This window comes from Ostrea edulis, chromosome 5 (genome assembly GCF_947568905.1).
Source record: "Ostrea edulis chromosome 5, xbOstEdul1.1, whole genome shotgun sequence".
Lineage (NCBI taxonomy): Eukaryota > Metazoa > Mollusca > Bivalvia > Ostreida > Ostreidae > Ostrea > Ostrea edulis.
In genome coordinates this window covers 84,596,011-84,615,075 of record NC_079168.1, presented here as the reverse complement: position 1 = coordinate 84,615,075, position 19,065 = coordinate 84,596,011, and the positions used below count along the sequence as shown (strand labels likewise).

The 19,065-nt window shown below is 34.8% G+C and overlaps 1 protein-coding gene across 23 annotated transcripts in view; it reads left to right on the top strand.

Moving 5' to 3' along the window:
* LOC125651604 (semaphorin-2A-like) overlaps positions 1–19,065 on the top strand; it is an 86,691-nt gene that overhangs the window by 63,788 nt on the left and 3,838 nt on the right. For 13 of the 23 annotated variants that reach the window (XM_056166558.1, XM_056166555.1, XM_056166554.1 and 10 more), the window contains 7 exons: positions 1,613–1,766; positions 3,054–3,246; positions 5,593–5,705; positions 7,506–7,666; positions 10,300–10,347; positions 12,128–12,210; positions 15,806–16,057. In XM_056166558.1, the coding sequence (XP_056022533.1) occupies positions 1,613–1,766; positions 3,054–3,246; positions 5,593–5,705; positions 7,506–7,666; positions 10,300–10,347; positions 12,128–12,210; positions 15,806–16,057 (1,004 nt within the window). The remainder of the gene's footprint in view (positions 1–1,612; positions 1,767–3,053; positions 3,247–5,592; positions 5,706–7,505; positions 7,667–10,299; positions 10,348–12,127; positions 12,211–15,805; positions 16,058–19,065) is intronic. The other 10 variants (XM_056166559.1, XM_056166564.1, XM_056166567.1 and 7 more) reach the window with 1 other exon arrangement.

The window sequence follows — 19,065 nt, the reverse complement described above, 5'->3', positions numbered from 1 at the left end:
TTTTCTCATACTCGGTTAAATCTTAGTATTGGGGACCCTCATTGCAAATATGCCCAAGTGATGCTAAGGTTCTGGTCATTGGAGGGAGTTGTGGACATGCAAGGGTTGTCTTCCCTGAAAATCTTTTGGGCTAGGCCTTTGATATTTGGTATGTGGGTATACCATGATAAGACAGTGTGTCATGTGCCATTTTTTGCTGACCTTTGACCTTGACCTTTTATGTAAAGGTCAAATAATAGAATTTTTAGAGCAATTTTTTTGTCCATATCATAACTGTTTGTCTTTTCACATAGGCCTTTGATATTTGGTATGTTGGCAAGTTTAATTTACTATCATATGTTCACAACACTGTTCCTTGTTTGAAGTTCATATACATATAGGTGACTGTCATGTACCATAAGTCTTGATTTTCCACTTAAGAGATGATCCCTTGAAAATTCCTTTAAAAAACTATGGAAAATGGAAGGGGAGACATTAGTTTTAGTGTGATAAAACAATTCTTCCTAGTTTCAGTCTGAAATTCTTACACAATTTAGAAAGTGGATACTTTTACAAGAATTAAAGTATGTTTTCAGATTTTGTGGTCTAGACAAAAATATAATCAATAATACATAAAAATTTATATGTGTTAAACCCCATTTTCACTAGTATTACAGACACATTTATCTGATTTTATGAGAAAACATGTCAATGAATTTTTTTTAAACACATCAATGGAACTATTTTTATGGACTTAATACTTCTTGGGAATATGAAGTACTCAAGTGAACCTCAATGTTAGACTACCGGTATGGTATCATTAACTTGGGTATCATGCACTACTATAACTGCTTTTATCATCATATATATATGATCCACTCTCCTTATAAAATGTCTTAAACACTGAATGACACAGCGACTGTGTGAGATTGCATCAGTGTGTATAAGTAGCGCTTTAGAAGCATAACAAAACTTCCTTTTTAGGGAAGTCGTTGTGGCCGAGTGGACTTACGCACTGGTTTGACAATCTTGCTAGGCGGTGGGTGCCGCAGGTCGCTGGTTTGACCCCGGGCTGGGTCGAAAATTTTCAGTACCTAGTTGTGATTATTTAGTGCTTTATATATATATATATATATATATATATATATATATAATATATATATATATATATATATATATATATAATATAATATATATATATATATATATATATATATATATATATAATGCTTATCAATATTTTAAAAAATCCAAATTACTACAGAAATCAAATTTATTCTGAATAAATTTTTTTCAATGTTTCAAAAGAGAAAAATCTCCAAAATCATGCCCCAGCAATATTTCATTTGCTTGGGCTTTCGAGCCTTACAATGTACAAGCAGCTAAAACGTCATAACTTCAAGACATAACATAGGTTAGTAGGCTATGATGTCATAGAGCTGTAGTAAAACAATGGCAGCCACTATTTCAAAAAAGTTTCTAAAATAGCACTTCAATCGCATGATCAGTGCCCTTCCTGTCCTTAAACTTTAGTTGATTAACACAGTTTAACAACGATGACTTGTGGGGTATGTTTTAAAGTAAATATATAATGTTCTTACCTGTGTGTACAGTGGTAATTTCTACGTTTCAGTAATGGATCTTCAGGCTCTGCTATCTGTGCCTTCACAGTAAGTTCGGTGAAGGACAGGTTTGCTGATAAAGTATACAAATTTAGGGAGACTCCCACCTCCATCTGGACCCCCCTACCCGCAAGCAAGATTCCCAAGGACAGTGACCCAGGCAAGGTTAGTTACTACCATGACCTGTATCAGAAGGTTATGTTTTCACTCGGATCTGCTTGGTTGTTTGCATGATCTCTTAAGTTGTAATTAAGGGTAGGTGGTCAGAATTGATCAGATTTTGAGAAACATCTGGATATAAATGCAAGAATGTGGATCAATTCAGGTGATATCCATCCGGGTCAGAATGTTGGTATTAAGTGACTTATATTGGTAAAGCCTGGGCATCAGGCTAGATTTCGTCACAGGTAAAGCTCTTGATTGGTGAAACACACCACAGGCTGGATTTTTGTTCCAACCATAACAGTTTAAGCTGAACCAAACTTTTGGAGATTGAAGCTCAACTGAGCTTTTCTGATCAATGTTTGTCATATGTCTGCCTGTAACTTTTCAAATTCTTCTGAAGAACTGTAAGCCAATTGCAACCAGACTTGACACAAAGCATCCTGGGAAAAAGGTGTTGAAGTCTGTTTAATTTAAAATTAATAATTAGCGTGCATTGTACATAATGTGTTAACAATTGAACATTTTTTACTTCTTCATTCCAATTCTTTTCAAATTCAGTATGAAGCATCTTGAGGACAAGGGGGACAATAATTGTAAATTTCAGGACTCCTGTACCCGTGGGCCTTTGGGCCGGGGCAAATATTGACAAATTTTCAAAAATCGTTTCTACAACTGCACATCTGTAAGGAAAACTAAATGCACAGTGATGTAGAGCAAGAAGGTCTCTACCAAATTGTAAATTTCATGATCCCCGGGGTAGAGGTTTTGACTCCATGGCGGGGCAAACTTGGTATATATAGTTTATATGTGTAAAACGTTTAGATAACATCTTTAATGCTATTTATCACCTCACTCGTAATGCAAGGGTCACAGGTTGGATCTCTGATGGGTCCAAAGATTTTTCTCCCCTTGTGTGCGTTGATGTTACGTTTTTACTTGCCACAACCAAAACCTATCAAAATATGTTTACTCTAAAACAAACCTGGTAATATATAAGTTTTTCTGAAGGAACAAGATAGGATGCAGGTAAATTGAAGCAGAAATGTCACGAAAAATTACCATTATTGAGAAATGTTGCGTATGACCTGGTGGCATGTGGATTTCTTGTTATGTTTGGTTTCTTTCACGTTCACTCTAGTTCATGACTTGACATCAAAAATTGATTGTCCATAAATGTTGAGTAATGTTTTGTTTAACCTCCCTCATAGTATTGTACGTGTCGGACTGTCCTATATGTGCTCAAACACATGAGGTTATCAACACACTATGTTTAACACTTTGATACAGTGCATTGATGACTCAAAGAGCCTGAAGGATGTAGAAGAAAATTTCATGATGGAATACCCCCTTAAGGACTCCCCAGTGCAGCAGAATGGAGGTAAACCGCTCGTCTTTGTGAACGGCATTCAGATGCACGTTCTACAGGTGGACAAGGAGCGCAGTCGACAGGGAGGATCCCTCATTCTGTATGCAGCTTCCAGTAAGTTCTTGTCAACCATAAAACAGATTGAATCTGCGGGGATGCCTCTTTAGTTTGTCTGTGGATTTGTTAGTACATTTAGTAAGATCAGTAGGCATGAGATGGCTCTCTAGTTTGTCTGTGGATTTGTTAGTACATTTAGTAAGATCAGTAGGCATGAGATGGCTCTTTAGTTTGTGGATTTGTTAGTACATTTAGTAAGATCAGTAGGCATGAGATGGCTCTTTAGTTTGTCTGTGGATTTGTTAGTACATTTAGTAAGATCAGTAGGCATGAGATGGCTCTTTAGTTTGTCTGTGGATTTGTTAGTACATTTAGTAAGATCAGTAGGCATGAGATGGCTCTTTAGTTTGTCTGTGGATTTGTTAGTACATTTAGTAAGATCAGTAGGCATGAGATGTTGCTATGGATTTGTTAGTACATTTAGTAAGATCAGTAGGCATGAGATGGCTCTTTAGTTTGTGGATTTGTTAGTACATTTAGTAAGATCAGTAGGCATGAGATGGCTCTTTAGTTTGTCTGTGGATTTGTTAGTACATTTAGTAAGATCAGTAGGCATGAGATGGCTCTTTAGTTTGTCTGTGGATTTGTTAGTACATTTAGTAAGATCAGTAGGCATGAGATGGCTCTTTAGTTTGTGGATTTGTTAGTACATTTAGTAAGATCAGTAGGCATGAGATGGCGCTTTAGTTTGTCTGTGGATTTGTTAGTACATTTAGTAAGATCAGTAGGCATGAGATGTTGCTGTGGATTTGTTAGTACAGTGGAACCCTGTTATAACGTTCCCCTTTTATTACGTTAGTCCGCATATTACGTTTGAATTTCAAAGCACAAAACCATTTCTTAACAAATCTATACAAAATAGACCTCGTTATTACGTTGTCCCAAGATGCCGGGACTCGGTATTACGTTGTAAAAATTCTGACAAAAATGTAATAAACCTCTAATTATTCAATAGTTATTCTCAAGATAATCAACCATTCACACCTTAACCATCCCAGGCAGTCACCACATAAATTTCCTGGTCTGTTAGGGGATTAGAGACGCTTGACTGGTAACGCTTTGATAGATCTAGTGACATCAATACAACGTTTATCAAAACATCCTTATGTATCCTACACCAGAAATAAAGAAAAGGGATGAGAACATGAAGAATTATGGACATTAAAGATAAGATGTAAATAAAGAAAAGTATCATAGTCTTTTATGCCTCGTTCACACGAAGAATTTAATTCGCATTAAACGTAAGTTAATGCGAATTAAATCTGAACCGCGTTCACACGGAGATTTTAATGCGCATTAGTTTACTTCGAATTAAAATTTACGTCGGGATTTAATGCGAATTAAATTTACTTCGCATTAGCTCCGTGTGAACGCAAAGCGAAGCTAATTCGAATTAAATGTACACGCATGCGTAATGGTATATTTGGGTCACATGCATCATACCCGTGGTCAGCTATATATATTAATGTTAGATTTGTGCGAAAAACTAATCAAAATGATAATATTCACTAAAAAACATGTACAAACAGCATGTCATTAGCTAATGTCAGACGTAAATCTGTGCTCTGCAATATATAAGGAAGGAATTGCTTTTAAATAAAACAAAAATGTTTTAAAATAGTGATACATGTAATACTCTCTTATTTTACATTAACAAATATGCCGCTCATTGTTAAATTCTTTTTATACTATATGACGTCATAGTAGACTTATAATACGTATTAGTAATTAAAAATTACGTCACAACAGTAGTCAGCGGAATGGTGAAAGGGACGTTCCGAGGTTGTTGGTTTTTTTTTAAATTCTTTTTAAAATATCTATAAAAATAATAATATAGTCAATCCTTTAATTCATTTCCCGCACCCTTTAATTTAGAGATGCTGCAGATGCATACGAATTTAATGCGCATTAGTTTACTTCGCATTAAATATTACCGCCGTGTGAACGCTATTTAATTCGAATTAATTTAATGCGCATTATTTTGCTTCGTATCAAATTTAATGCGAAGTCAAATTTAATGCGCATCCGTGTGAACGAGGCATTAAACAAAGAAACAGCAAAGATATATTCACACACCCCTTCAAGGAGTATCAATGGAAGATATAAAGTTTCCAAATGATATTTTTAACGGATTTCACTGGCAACGTTTATTGCGTTGACCCCAGTATTACATTATTTTATCATGACAAAATGGAAAACGTAATAACAGGGTTCCACTGTACATTTATTAAAATCAGTGGGCATAAATAAATGTTTTGTAAATTGAAAATCTACCGTTCATATAAGTGTTGAGTTTTCAGAGTGTTTTGTAAAAAGACATTTTTTCTTCTTCTGTTTTTTTAGACACTGGAGAAGTGTACAAAATTCACTCCTGGAGCAATGGAAAGAAGCATGCCTTATCTACTGTGTTCTCACCACTACCCAAATCAGAAGTCATCTGGGACATGAAATTTTTCGTAAGATACTGTAGATAAAATATGATACAAAATCTAAAATTCTAAGATATAAGAAAGATTGTCATCACTCCTCATACTGTTGGAGTTAAAGCCTGACCATCAGGTTTCTGATGATGTGTGGTCACTAAGATGCTCGTAAAATGTCTTTAGAAATGCATACTTTATTTGGAATAAGATTTATTTAAATATTTAAAAACAAAATTCAATTATTGAATTGATGATTGTAATATTTATTTCCAACTGAGTTAGAGGGAATATCATATTATGTGATGATGTGAGAATGTATGACTGTTCCATATCTGTCTGTCTGTCTGTTTTCATTTTTTCTGTACCAATGTTCTGTTCACATCTAGCACACTGGCCTAGTTTTTAAGATATTTAATCTTAGATAAAAAATGTGTAGTTTTTAAATAGGTGATGATAACTTCCATAAACCTTGCGTGAATGATATCTAAAAGCCTAAAGGGAGGCAATGCTTGCAATAAGTTCCTTGAAATTTATTTGAACAAGATTCACAGTCTGGGTTGACTGTAAAAGTGATCCTTCTGTAGTTATTGTCTGTAGGGCAATGCTGTGGATGAGTTTTATTTATGCAATTATATTTTATTGAAGTAAGTAATTAATTCATTTTAGTTTCCAGTTTAATTAACTTTTATAAAAAAAATCATGAAGATCATAAAAGTGATACTGATAGAATAATATACATGTGTACATAATTATACACGTGCTCTCTAGGCCAACAATAAAAATTCATTTGTTTCATGTACTCTGCTTGATGCATCAAAATCACCCCAGCCTGATCAGGCCTCCAGACCAGAGAATACACTAAAGTCTAAATAACTTTTGAAGTAATTTTCATAAAGAAATATAATTTTCAGTTCATATTTACATTTTATTTTTTTAATGAACTAGCAGTTTTTTAAATATCTGTGCAAGGTAAATCATAGATACAAGTAATCAAGATTTTGACTGAAGTCTATTCTCAGTTTATAGTCTTTAGGCCAGTTTTTCTTTTCTTTAAACTCGTAGTCTGTTTTTTGTTGTTTTTTTTCTCCCAGAAAAATGCTAGATGTACCGGTTCAATATAGAACTTTAGATTTTAGAAATCATTTCTCTAAGACACTTTTGTAGATGGACAATTTGTTGCAATTTACAAACATCTAATTTACATAGATGATAATCATTCAAGAAGTGGCTGAAGTTATACTCTGTTGTAGTGTTTCAACAAATGAGAGGGACCTTGTTAAAAATATTTTAAAATGGGTCACAGTAAATAGGATTAATATTGAGATATGTGAAGATATTCTCAATGATACGCAAGTGACAGGAACTGAAAATCTGATGTTAGATTATTCAGAAAAGTAAATATGAGGTTGTCAGAGAACTTGCTCAGCATGTTTAATGACTTCTGAAGTCATATTAATTAATAATGTTGGGGCCAAATGTCAGTGCAACAAAAATCATAAATATGCGTTTCTTAAATGATTCTGCAAGTTTAGCGTATGACAGGGGTATTGAAAAGAATGAGTTTACTGTCAACAGCTGTTAAATCTGATTTAGACGTTCTGTGTACTGTATAATGAAAACATCAATGAATTTTTAAATCTGTTGTTCTTATTGACATTTATCAATATTTATCAGTATGTTTGATTTAATCCAAACGACAACAACCCCTCCACCTTTAGAAATGTGGATGAGATATTTTTTCTGATGGCCCTACATCAGCGTATGTTGTGCATGAATTACAGGTCACTGGACACGTCCTGACGTTAGCTGTAGTGATTGTTTTCTATTTTGCAGAATGACATGCTCTATATAAGCACCGATTCTGCAGTTAAGCAGTTCCCAGTCATTATATGCGACAAATATGTGAAGATTGACGCCTGTCTCCATGACCCATACTGCACCTGGAAAAAAACCCAGTCATTGTTCAGTGGAAGTTGTGCTGTTAGGAAACCATCGTAAGAGCTCCCTATGCTCGACTTACTCCTCAGGATTTTTTCCCCCATTGATTGGGATTAACATCCTGATACTCTTTCTTTTATTGATGTCTGTTGGTGAATTTTGATATTTTTTTGGGGGGTACCAAATTACCGTATATCTGGTTATTTCCGTGTCGTGTTTTTTCCACGAATCAGAACCTAAAACAGTATATTAAATTTACGCGAATCAAATTTTCACTATTTCAAAGTCATAGCAAAAATTTGATTCACAATTATTTAAACTTATGAAGGAATTGTGGGGGAAAACCAGCATTTGTACATATAACTCTTAATTTTTGATGCAAAGATTCAGTCAATGAAACGATTTACACAATTTCTGAGTTATTGTCGCAATTACAATCAAATATCAATATGGATGATATTCCCACTTCTGACGATTTCGGGTTTGTTTGCATGTAATCATAGAGTTTTGTCAGCCATTTCGCTCCAAGTGGCTTCATTCGGGTGAGAGATAGATTGACCTTCACCTCATCAATTTCGGAAGATGCGCTCAGCTGATCACATACCTGAGCTGCATACCAGTTTTCAAAAACCAATGTTGCACTTTTGTTAACACTCAAGTATATTGGAAATATGTACATTTTGGCGGTATAGTAACATAAATCACTGTTAGCTGTAATGCAAAATATTTATCGATAATTATTTTCAGTTTAAAACAGCCATAAATCATGTGCCGAGACATATATGAGTAGCTCAGGTATATTTATACATTGATTGAAGCAAGGAACATGGCCCATTTAATTAGCTTGTTCTTTATTAAATAAACATGGAGGCTTCCCTATCTGTTACCTGGCGCTTGTCAGATACAGGGGGAAACACTGCACACTGAACACAGAACTTTCATCGTACTATTACACGTATGCTATATAACTATTACAAAAACAAAACTTTGTATCAAATTTACGCGAATTCAATTTCCGTGATTCGGAAATCGTTGCGAACAAAGCGGAAATTAGATATGCGCGGAAAAAAACTTGATATACGGTACTTGCATGAGCATGAGAACCTTTTTACAATTAAGATTAGATGTTAGATCCACTTGCATACTTGCACAACCAACATCTAATCAATTTATATTAATGGTCAATTTTCTGGTGACTGAGATAATGAATAATCTTTAGATTCATTTAGCCAATCACAGCATGGTTATCTTTGAAATTTAAATGTTTCAAACCTTTGCACATTCAGCATTTGAATGTATACATTTGAAGTAATAGGAGTTTTACTTTATATTTGATAAAGTGTGACGGAGGGTAAGATAGATATGATGCATTTACTTACCATTCCCAGCTGTGTTGGTGCAGGAAAATGGAGTTATCTATAAAAGCAAGGTCCATTTGTGACCTCTTGTAGTGCGATTCGTGTAAACATTTTCAGAAACACAGGGGTCTACCTATGTGGTTACTAGTAGGTAGAAAGTCATTTCTTGCTGGACAAATGTATAAAAAGTGATTGATGGGGAAACTCCTTTCTTGATTATCAGCTTTGCAAAAGTGCATTTTGATCTTTGTTCTCCTTAATGAAAATAGACCTTTACTTTCCATAAAGCATGAATGATATCAGTCTTCTATAATACCTAGGGATGGAATGTTGTATACAACCAGAGGCTCGGGATGTTGTAGTATCTCGGGATGTTGTGTACAAAAAAGGCTTGGGATGTTGTGTACAACAAAGGCTTGGGATGTTGTCGTATCTCGGGATGTTGTATACAACAAAGGCTTGGGATATTGTCGTATCTCGGGATGTTGTATACAACAAAGGCTCGGGATGTTGTATACAACAAAGACTTGGGATGTTGTCGTATCTCGGGATGTTGTATACAACAAAGGCTCGGATATACAACAGAGGAAAAGCTTGAAGTTTCTGAGCAAACAGTTAAAGTTTTTGTGGGATCAATTTCATTGGCTAACAAAAGCATTACTCTGACATGACCCCAGAATGGGATGCTGTTAGATATCTTGTGTAGTGAAGTATGGGAGCGGATCAAAGATCTGATTTTAATTAGATTTACAGTCCATTTATTTATAGTCTGCAGAATTCTTTTTTTCTTTTTTTAAATATAGATTTTGGTCTCTTTGTCTGGGTTTTTTTTTTGTGTGCACAAAACTTTAACCTTACCCATAACTTTTGAACGATTAGTGCTAGAGCTTTCATATTTCACATGTGTATTTTTTATGACAAGACCTTTTTTTGTACCAATATTCTGATACCCCCCCCCCCCCCCCCCCCCCCCGACCTTGGAGTGGGGGGGGGGGGGGGGGGGGGGGATATCAGTGTTTTGTTGATACATCTTGGTTTTTGGAGGGTTTTTTTTCTTCAATTTTGTTCATTCTGTCAGTACCATCTAATTTTTTTTAAAGCCCTTTGAGAGGTCAGTTTCAGAGCTATTCAGCTGAATACGGTCAAAGTCTGTTATTAAGATCAAGGTTAGATTTGTTTAACTTTCAATTTACAGGCATTATTTGAAAGGGAATGTGGATGAAATAATATCAGGCATAGATTATATAGAATGTATTTAATTCATAAAAAAAAAAAAAGCACATTTTACACATTGTCAAGAAATTTACAAGTTTTTTGCATGTGTTCTTAAGCATGGAGAATGGTTTGCTGTTTATCGGAGATGCCACTGATAAAAGCAGGTATTAGTTGAAGTGGAATTCCTTAATTTTTCCATTCTAAAATCATAACATACTTCACATGCATTTGCTTTTCACAATATACTTATGCTTTCATCATGGGTAACATCATTTGTTGGGGGTAAAATCATCTGCGAAAACATACAGCTGTAATATATGCCATGATTATATCATTTCACCTCCATGTATTAACTAATGCTCTCGATTGATTAGTATTAATTGACAAATGATATTCAGTCATTTATAAAAAAAAAAAATTTGCAGCATATATTATAATTTTTGTGATTATAAAATTGAATTATCAGTTATCAACTTTATTGTTGTATTGGCAGTTAAACAGAAAGTTCAAGTGAGATGTGTATCAATTCTCTCACTGTGAGTTATTACGTCTGAATGTATGTCACAGGATAATGGCTGTGGCATTCCTTTAATCTTTGCAATAACTGTGGTAGAATTATACAACACAGTTTCCCTATACATTAACATCGTGAGTTTATCATTTCATTTTCATGAAAAACTATTTGTACCTTGATTTATGTCAGTACTGTTCAACAAATATAAATATATGTGTGAATTTGTTATAAGTGTGTTCATTATAAGCATGTTATACTGTACATGTAAAGACAAACAGATTAATCTATGGACAACTGTGCTTTTATTGAAACATTTTTATTTAAAGTTATGATAAAGCTGTACAAAAATGAACACAGTATATCTTTATGCTGATGGTGTATTTTGCAGGTAGATATGTGCAGCATAGGTAGACATTGACATTCCCCAATAGGTAGACATTAATGACACACCCCCACCCCCGACTAACTGGTCCATGCAAGATGAAGTACCAGGATTTGACAGTTGCCTTATGAAAAAATTCAGTCAATCTTTAATTGGGAATGTGGCCTTTTGTCGGACCCATATGCCTATGAATATTACGCCTGGTGTTTTAAGAAACTATACATGTACAAATGTATTATATTACTAGTACTCAAAAAGTATGACTTCAAACAGACACATGGATGTATTACTGAAAACGTATGACTCCAGACAGACACATAGATGTATTACTGAAATTTATTTTCTGTATTACTGAAAAAATATGATGACAGACAGGCAGGTAGATGCTCGACAGAATTATTCCTACGTGTCCGCCACACTTTACCGCGACATGGGAAAGTCAACTCTAACATATGGCACTATAGGTGCAGATTTGGCTGTAGTGATATGGATACAGTTTGACTTCAGTCAGCATAACCTCATACCATATCATAAAGTAAAATATCAGAGAATTACTTCAGTAGTGTTTCACAAACTGGTCTGGTTTCAAAGTTAAATAAATACCTATTTGAACAAGATGCGTTTGTTTGTGAAACACTTTGATTGTGTCAAATTTGTTAACTTTGATATATGACATTGACCTTTATCTTGTATAGTTCAAAATGTTGACCAAAGTAAAACTTTCATGCAGACAGACAAGATAGGGGGAAAAAAACATCTTAAATTTGGGAGGCAACTTTCTGAAGTTGAAAAACTAGGAGAAAGTGATTGTATGTTGCATATGCTACTTGCAAATTAAATCAATAACTTGTAAGGGTTATACTGTGTAACAAAATTAACAATGTGTACGGGCTGCATTTCTGTAATGGATGCCAAACTTTAGATATGCTGGAACTGATCCCAGTCTCGTTATTTTGCCTCATTTTCAATCCACATAATGCTAGAATGAAAAATAATTATCTGTAATTTCACAAAATGCTAGAATGATAATAATAATCTGTAATTTCAGTGATAACCAGTATACTCATGAGGATATTCCTAGACTGATGAAGAGTTACAATGCTTCAATGCACAATAAAACCAAGAGGGACGGTGAGTACTGGGACTGTGGTCACTTTTTTAGACTGCTGATAACAGTAACGTGTTTCTATGGTTACCGTATTGGACTGCTGATAACAGTAACGTGTCTCTATGGTTACTTTATTGTTAGACTGCTGATAACAGTAACATGTTTCTATGGTTACTCTATTGGACTGCTGATAACAGTAACATGTTTCTATGGTTACTGTAGTGGACTGCTGATAACAGTATTGTGTTTCTATGGTCACTGTATTGGAGTGCTGATAACAGTAATGTGTTTCTGTGGTTACTGTATTGGACTGCTGATAACAGTAACATGTTTCTATGGTTACTGTAGTGGACTGCTGATAACAGTAACGTGTTTCTATGGTTACTTTGTTGTTAGACTGCTGATAACAGTAATGTGTTTCTATGGTTACTGTATTGGAGTGCTGATAACAGTAATGTGTTTCTATGGTTACTGTAGTGGACTGCTGATAACAGTAACATGTTTCTATGGTTACTTTGTTGTTAGACTGCTGATAACAGTAACATGTTTCTATGGTTACCGTATTGGACTGCTGATAACAGTAACGTGTTTCTATGGTTACTGTAGTGGACTGCTGATAGTAGTAATGTGTTTCTATGGTTACTGAAGTGGACTGCTGATAACAGTATTGTGTTTCTATGGTTACTGTAGTGGACTGCTGATAACAGTAACATGTTTCTATGGTTACTGTATTGGACTGCTGATAACAGTACAGTGGAACCCCGTTATTACGTTTTCCATTTTGTCACGATAAAATAACGTAATACCGGGGGCAACGTAATAAACGTTCCCAGTTAAATCCGTTAAAAATATCATTTGGAAATTGTAGATCGTCCGTTGGTACTCCGTGAAGGGGTGTGTGAATATATCTTTACTGTTTCTTTGTTTAAAAGACTATGATACTTTGTTTTATTTACATCTTATCTTTAATGTCCGTAATTCTTCATGTTCTTATCCCTTTTCTTTATTTCGGTGTAGGATACATAAGGATGTTTTGATAAACGTTGCTTTTTCTGCATTCGTTTGGACCGCCATTTTGTTCAACTTTAAAACAATGCGTTCATGTAAATTTCTCTCAATAACTCGTTCCGGTTCGTATTCAACATTCGTATTTAAAAAATAACAAAACATCGTTTTTATTAAGTTCTCTAATTACACAATTCACAACACAATAAAAAAAATCCCGCCCAAAAAACAACAAAACTATAGACACAAAACGCACACGATACCCAACACTTACACACTTCTCACCAACGATAAACACGGAGAACAATTTAAGCGCAATCCACATAAAAAAAATATAATGATGCACGAAGATTTCATTTATAACGCTAAATGATGGCACTAAAATCACGTGCGCATCAAGGGATTTTAAATATTCACCGAGGTAAATGCTGTGCACGAATCGGCCGATAGATTGGTGTCTGTATGGACGAGATTTACGAACACCCAAGCTGCATGTCGAAACAACGAACAATTTTTTTAATTGAACACCTTTAATCACCTATGTCCAAGCAGTTACCCAAGCGGTTGTAACATTGCTACGATAAATCTTGTCTTTCTTGTTTGGTACCAAAGCTTTCCGTGAATAGAGTTTTAATATCGAAGGTAATCACACTATGCTGAGCTGAACACGCAGGCGGTTGAGAAATTATTTCTTTGATTATCAAAATATGAAAAATGAAGTAAATTTCATAGAGTACAATTTCTAAATAAACATTATTTAATTGTTTATCACTGGCTTCTATACGGGGTATTCACCTGTATTGATGTCGCTAGATCTATCGAAGCGTGATCAGTCAAGCGTCTCTAATCCCCAAACAGACCAGGAAATTTAGGTGGTGACTGCCTCAGGCAGTCAAGGTGTGAATGGCTTATTATTTTGAGAATCACTATTGAATAATTAGGGGTTTATTACGTTTTTGTCGGAATTTTTACAACGTAATACCGAGTCCCGGGATTTTAGGACAACGTAATAACGAGGTCTATTTTATATAGGTTTGTTAAGAAATGGTTTTGTGCTTTGAAATTCCAACGTAATATGCGGACTAACGTAATAAAGGGGGAACGTAATAACGGGGTTCCACTGTAACATGTTTTTATGGTTACTGTAGTGGACTGCTGATAACAGTATTGTGTTTCTATGGTCACTGTATTGGAGTGCTAAATAACAGTAATGTGTTTCTATGGTTACTGTATTGGAGTGCTGATAACAGTATTGTGTTTCTATGGTTACTGTAGTGGACTGCTGATAACAGTAATGTGTTTCTATGGTTACTGTATTGGAGTGCTGATAACAGTAATGTGTTTCTAAGGTTACTGTATTGGAGTGCTGATAACAGTAATGTGTTTCTATGGTTACTGTATTGGAGTGCTGATAACAGTAACATGTTTCTATGGTTACTGTATTGGACTGCTGATAACAGTATTGTGTTTCTATGGTCACTGTATTGGAGTGCTAAATAACAGTATTGTGTTTCTATGGTCACTGTATTGGAGTGCTAAATAACAGTAATGTGTTTCTATGGTTACTGTATTGGAGTGCTGATAACAGTATTGTGTTTCTATGGTTACTGTAGTGGACTGCTGATAACAGTAATGTGTTTCTATGGTTACTGTAGTGGACTGCTGATAACAGTAATGTGTTTCTATGGTTACTGTAGTGGACTGCTGATAACAGTAATGTGTTTCTATGGTTACTGTAGTGGACTGCTGATAACAGTAATGTGTTTCTATGGTTACTGTAGTGGAGTGCTGATAACAGTAATGTGTTTCTATGGTTACTGTAGTGGACTGCTGATAACAGTAATGTGTTTCTATGGTTACTGTATTGGAGTGCTAAATAACAGTAATGTGTTTCTATGGTTACTGTATTGGAGTGCTGATAACAGTATTGTGTTTCTATGGTTACTGTAGTGGACTGCTGATAACAGTAATGTGTTTCTATGGTTACTGTATTGGACTTCTGATAACTGTAATGTGTTTCTATGGTTACTGTAGTGGACTGCTGATAACAGTAATGTGTTTCTATGGTTACTGTATTGGAGTGCTGATAACAGTATTGTGTTTCTATGGTTACTGTAGTGGACTGCTGATAACAGTAATGTGTTTCTATGGTTACTGTATTGGACTGCTGATAACTGTAATGTGTTTCTATGGTTACTGTAGTGGACTGCTGATAACAGTAATGTGTTTCTATGGTTACTGTATTGGACTGCTGATAACAGTAATGTGTTTCTATGGTTACTGTATTGGATTGCTGATAACAGTAATGTGTTTCTATGGTTACTGTAGTGGACTGCTGATAACAGTAACATGTTTCGGTTTCAGTTCTATTGCAGCTGACACGTGTTACATCATGTCTACATCAGATTACCAACTATTTACAATATTGATTTTTGTTTCTGAAAACATTTTTGAAAGCTGTTGCATAATGCATAAACTGCAAGTCTGATGGGCCTCTTATTTGTGCCCTGTATTTTCCAGATTACAAGTCCACTTCTTTACATGAACATATGATTTCATAATGAAAATCTTGTTACTGTGGGCTTAATATGTCATATATAAATCTTGTTACAGTGGGTGTAGGCCAGTCAACAACACTACCACATAATTATCCTTTTACCTTGGATGGAAAAAAGGTGACTTGGTACAAAATGATGTTAAGTAATGAAGGAAACAAGAAAGCACAAGTGCAGCTGGATAATAATAATATGATGAATAGCAACCAGGATCTCATTCTGTCTCGAGTCTATGACAAAGATCAAGGAGTTTATGAAGCTTACTATGAAGATGAAAAGCTAAGCACAGTGGAAGTGAAACTGATGCAGAGTAAGTAAAACAATGCAATAAAACACACCTATAGCCAGGTGCTGGAGACAAACAATTTTCATTCGTGCATAATATGTTTTAAAACTACAGGGAATAAAAATCACTTCACTGTAAGCGTGACTTTGTTATAAACGTCTTCATTATAACCATGTTTTACTGTAATAACACTCCTTATAGGAGAGTAAAATTATCCTCAAAGAACTCGGGGTAAAGTTGTAGACATTTACATACATGTATTTATGGTGGTACAAATGAAAACAATGACTAATATACCTTGTATATTATTAGTTATTTAAGACTTACCAAGGCTGTATGGGCTTTACCTTGGATTGTGTCACTGTATGTACACACAACACACTACATACTGTACACACTATACACACTACATACTGTACACACTATACACACTACATACTGTACACACTATACACACTACATACTGTACATACTACACACTGTACATGCTACACACATTGTACACATTACATACTGTACACACTATACACTGTAGAAACTACACACAGTACACGCTGTACACTGTACATACTACACACTACACGCTGTACACACTACATACTGTACATACTATATGCTGTACACACTGTACATACTATACACACTACATACTGTACATACTACACACTGTACACACTACATACTGTACACACTATACACACTACATACTGTACATACTACACACTGTACATGCTACACACATTGTACACATTACATACTGTACACACTATACACTGTAGAAACTACACACAGTACACGCTGTACACTGTACATACTACACACTACACGCTGTACACACTACATACTGTACATACTATATGCTGTACACACTGTACATACTATATACTGTACACTGTACATACTACATACTGTACATACTACACACTGTACACACTACATACTGTACACACTACATACTGTACATACTATACACTGTACACAGTACATACTGTACATACTACACACTGTACATACTACACACTGTACACAATGTACATACTTTACACACTACATACTGTACATACTATTCACTGTACACACTGTACACTTTACATACTACACACTATATACTGTGCACACTACACACTGTACTCACTACACACTGTACATACTGTACATATTACATACTGTACATACTACACACTATACACACCGTACACTGTACATACTACACACTACACACTGTACACACTATAAACTGTACATACTACATACTGTACATACTATACACTGTACACACTATACACTGTACACAGTACATACTGTACATACTACACACTGTACATACTACACACTGTACATACTACATACTGTACACAATGTACATACTTTACACACTACATACTGTACATACTATTCACTGTACACACTATACACTGTACACTTTACATACTACACACTATATACTGTGCACACTACACACTGTACTCACTACACACTGTACATACTGTACATATTACATACTGTACATACTACACACTATACACACTGTACACTGTACATACTACACGCTACACACTGTACACACTATAAACTGTACACACTACATACTGTGCACACTACATACTACATACTGTACATATTACATACTGTACATACTACACACTATACACACTGTACACTGTACATACTACACACTACACACTGTACACACTATAAACTGTACATACTACATACTGTGCACACTACATACTACATACTGTACATACTATACACTGTACACACTACATACTGTACACACTGTACACTTTACATACTACACACTGTATACACTACACACTGTACATACTACATACTGTACATCCTCTATATACTGTACACGCTGTACACACTACATACTATATACTATACACACTACATACTGTACATACTACATACTGTACATACTATAATTCTGTACACACTATAATACTGTACACACTGTACATACTACATACTGTACACACTACATACTACACACTGTACACACTACATACTGTACATACTACATACTGTACACACTACATACTGTACATACTATACACTACACACTGTACATACTACATACTGTACACACTACACACTGTACACACTACACAATGTACATACTACACATTGTACACACTACATACTGTACATACTACATACTGTACATACTACACACTGTACACACTACATACTGTACACACTGTACATACTATATATACACTGTACATACTATACATATTATACACACTGTACACACTACATACTGTACACACTGTACATACTATATATACTGTACATACTATACATATTATACACACTGTACACACTATATATACTGTACACACTGAGGTTAAAGGAAGTATAGCAGTGAGATCGGGGATAAATCCCAGCGCATCTCTGTTTAGTCCTAGATACAGTGATAAATTTATTCATACACAGCCTAAATAACAAGTTTATGTTCTCCTATTTTATTTATGTAATGATATTAGATGTTCCATGCACTATGTCAGAATAGTAGTCATTATTATGACACACAGTGCACAAGTCTGACTACAATTTTGTGCATAGTGCACACAAAATGTAAGATTAATATTATTACTTTGCTAACAGTCAACACTTTCATCAAAATATTAGGGTTGAGTAAGTTTCCATGAAACAAAGGTTGACTCCTCGAAATGTGTTTCCAATGTTGATTGCAGATGCAGTTATCAATGATATCCAGGTGCATATTATCAAAAAGGATTATAACACATAATTTCTGTGTTAATTAAGTATTTTGAAAGGTTCTCTTTAATTAACAGTTATATTTGTTAAAACTTTATTGAAGAGATATTATTATATGATAATTCTGAGCTTTGTGATTGGCTGAGGTCCAACAAACGAGGAGAAATAGAACTTGCATGTGCCTCCGAGGTGAATAATAACATTGATTTCTCCAACATGAGACAAAAATTGATTGGGAATTTCAAAATTGAAATTATTATTATTTTAAGTTAGTTCAATGAAAACTCTTATTTCTACTCACT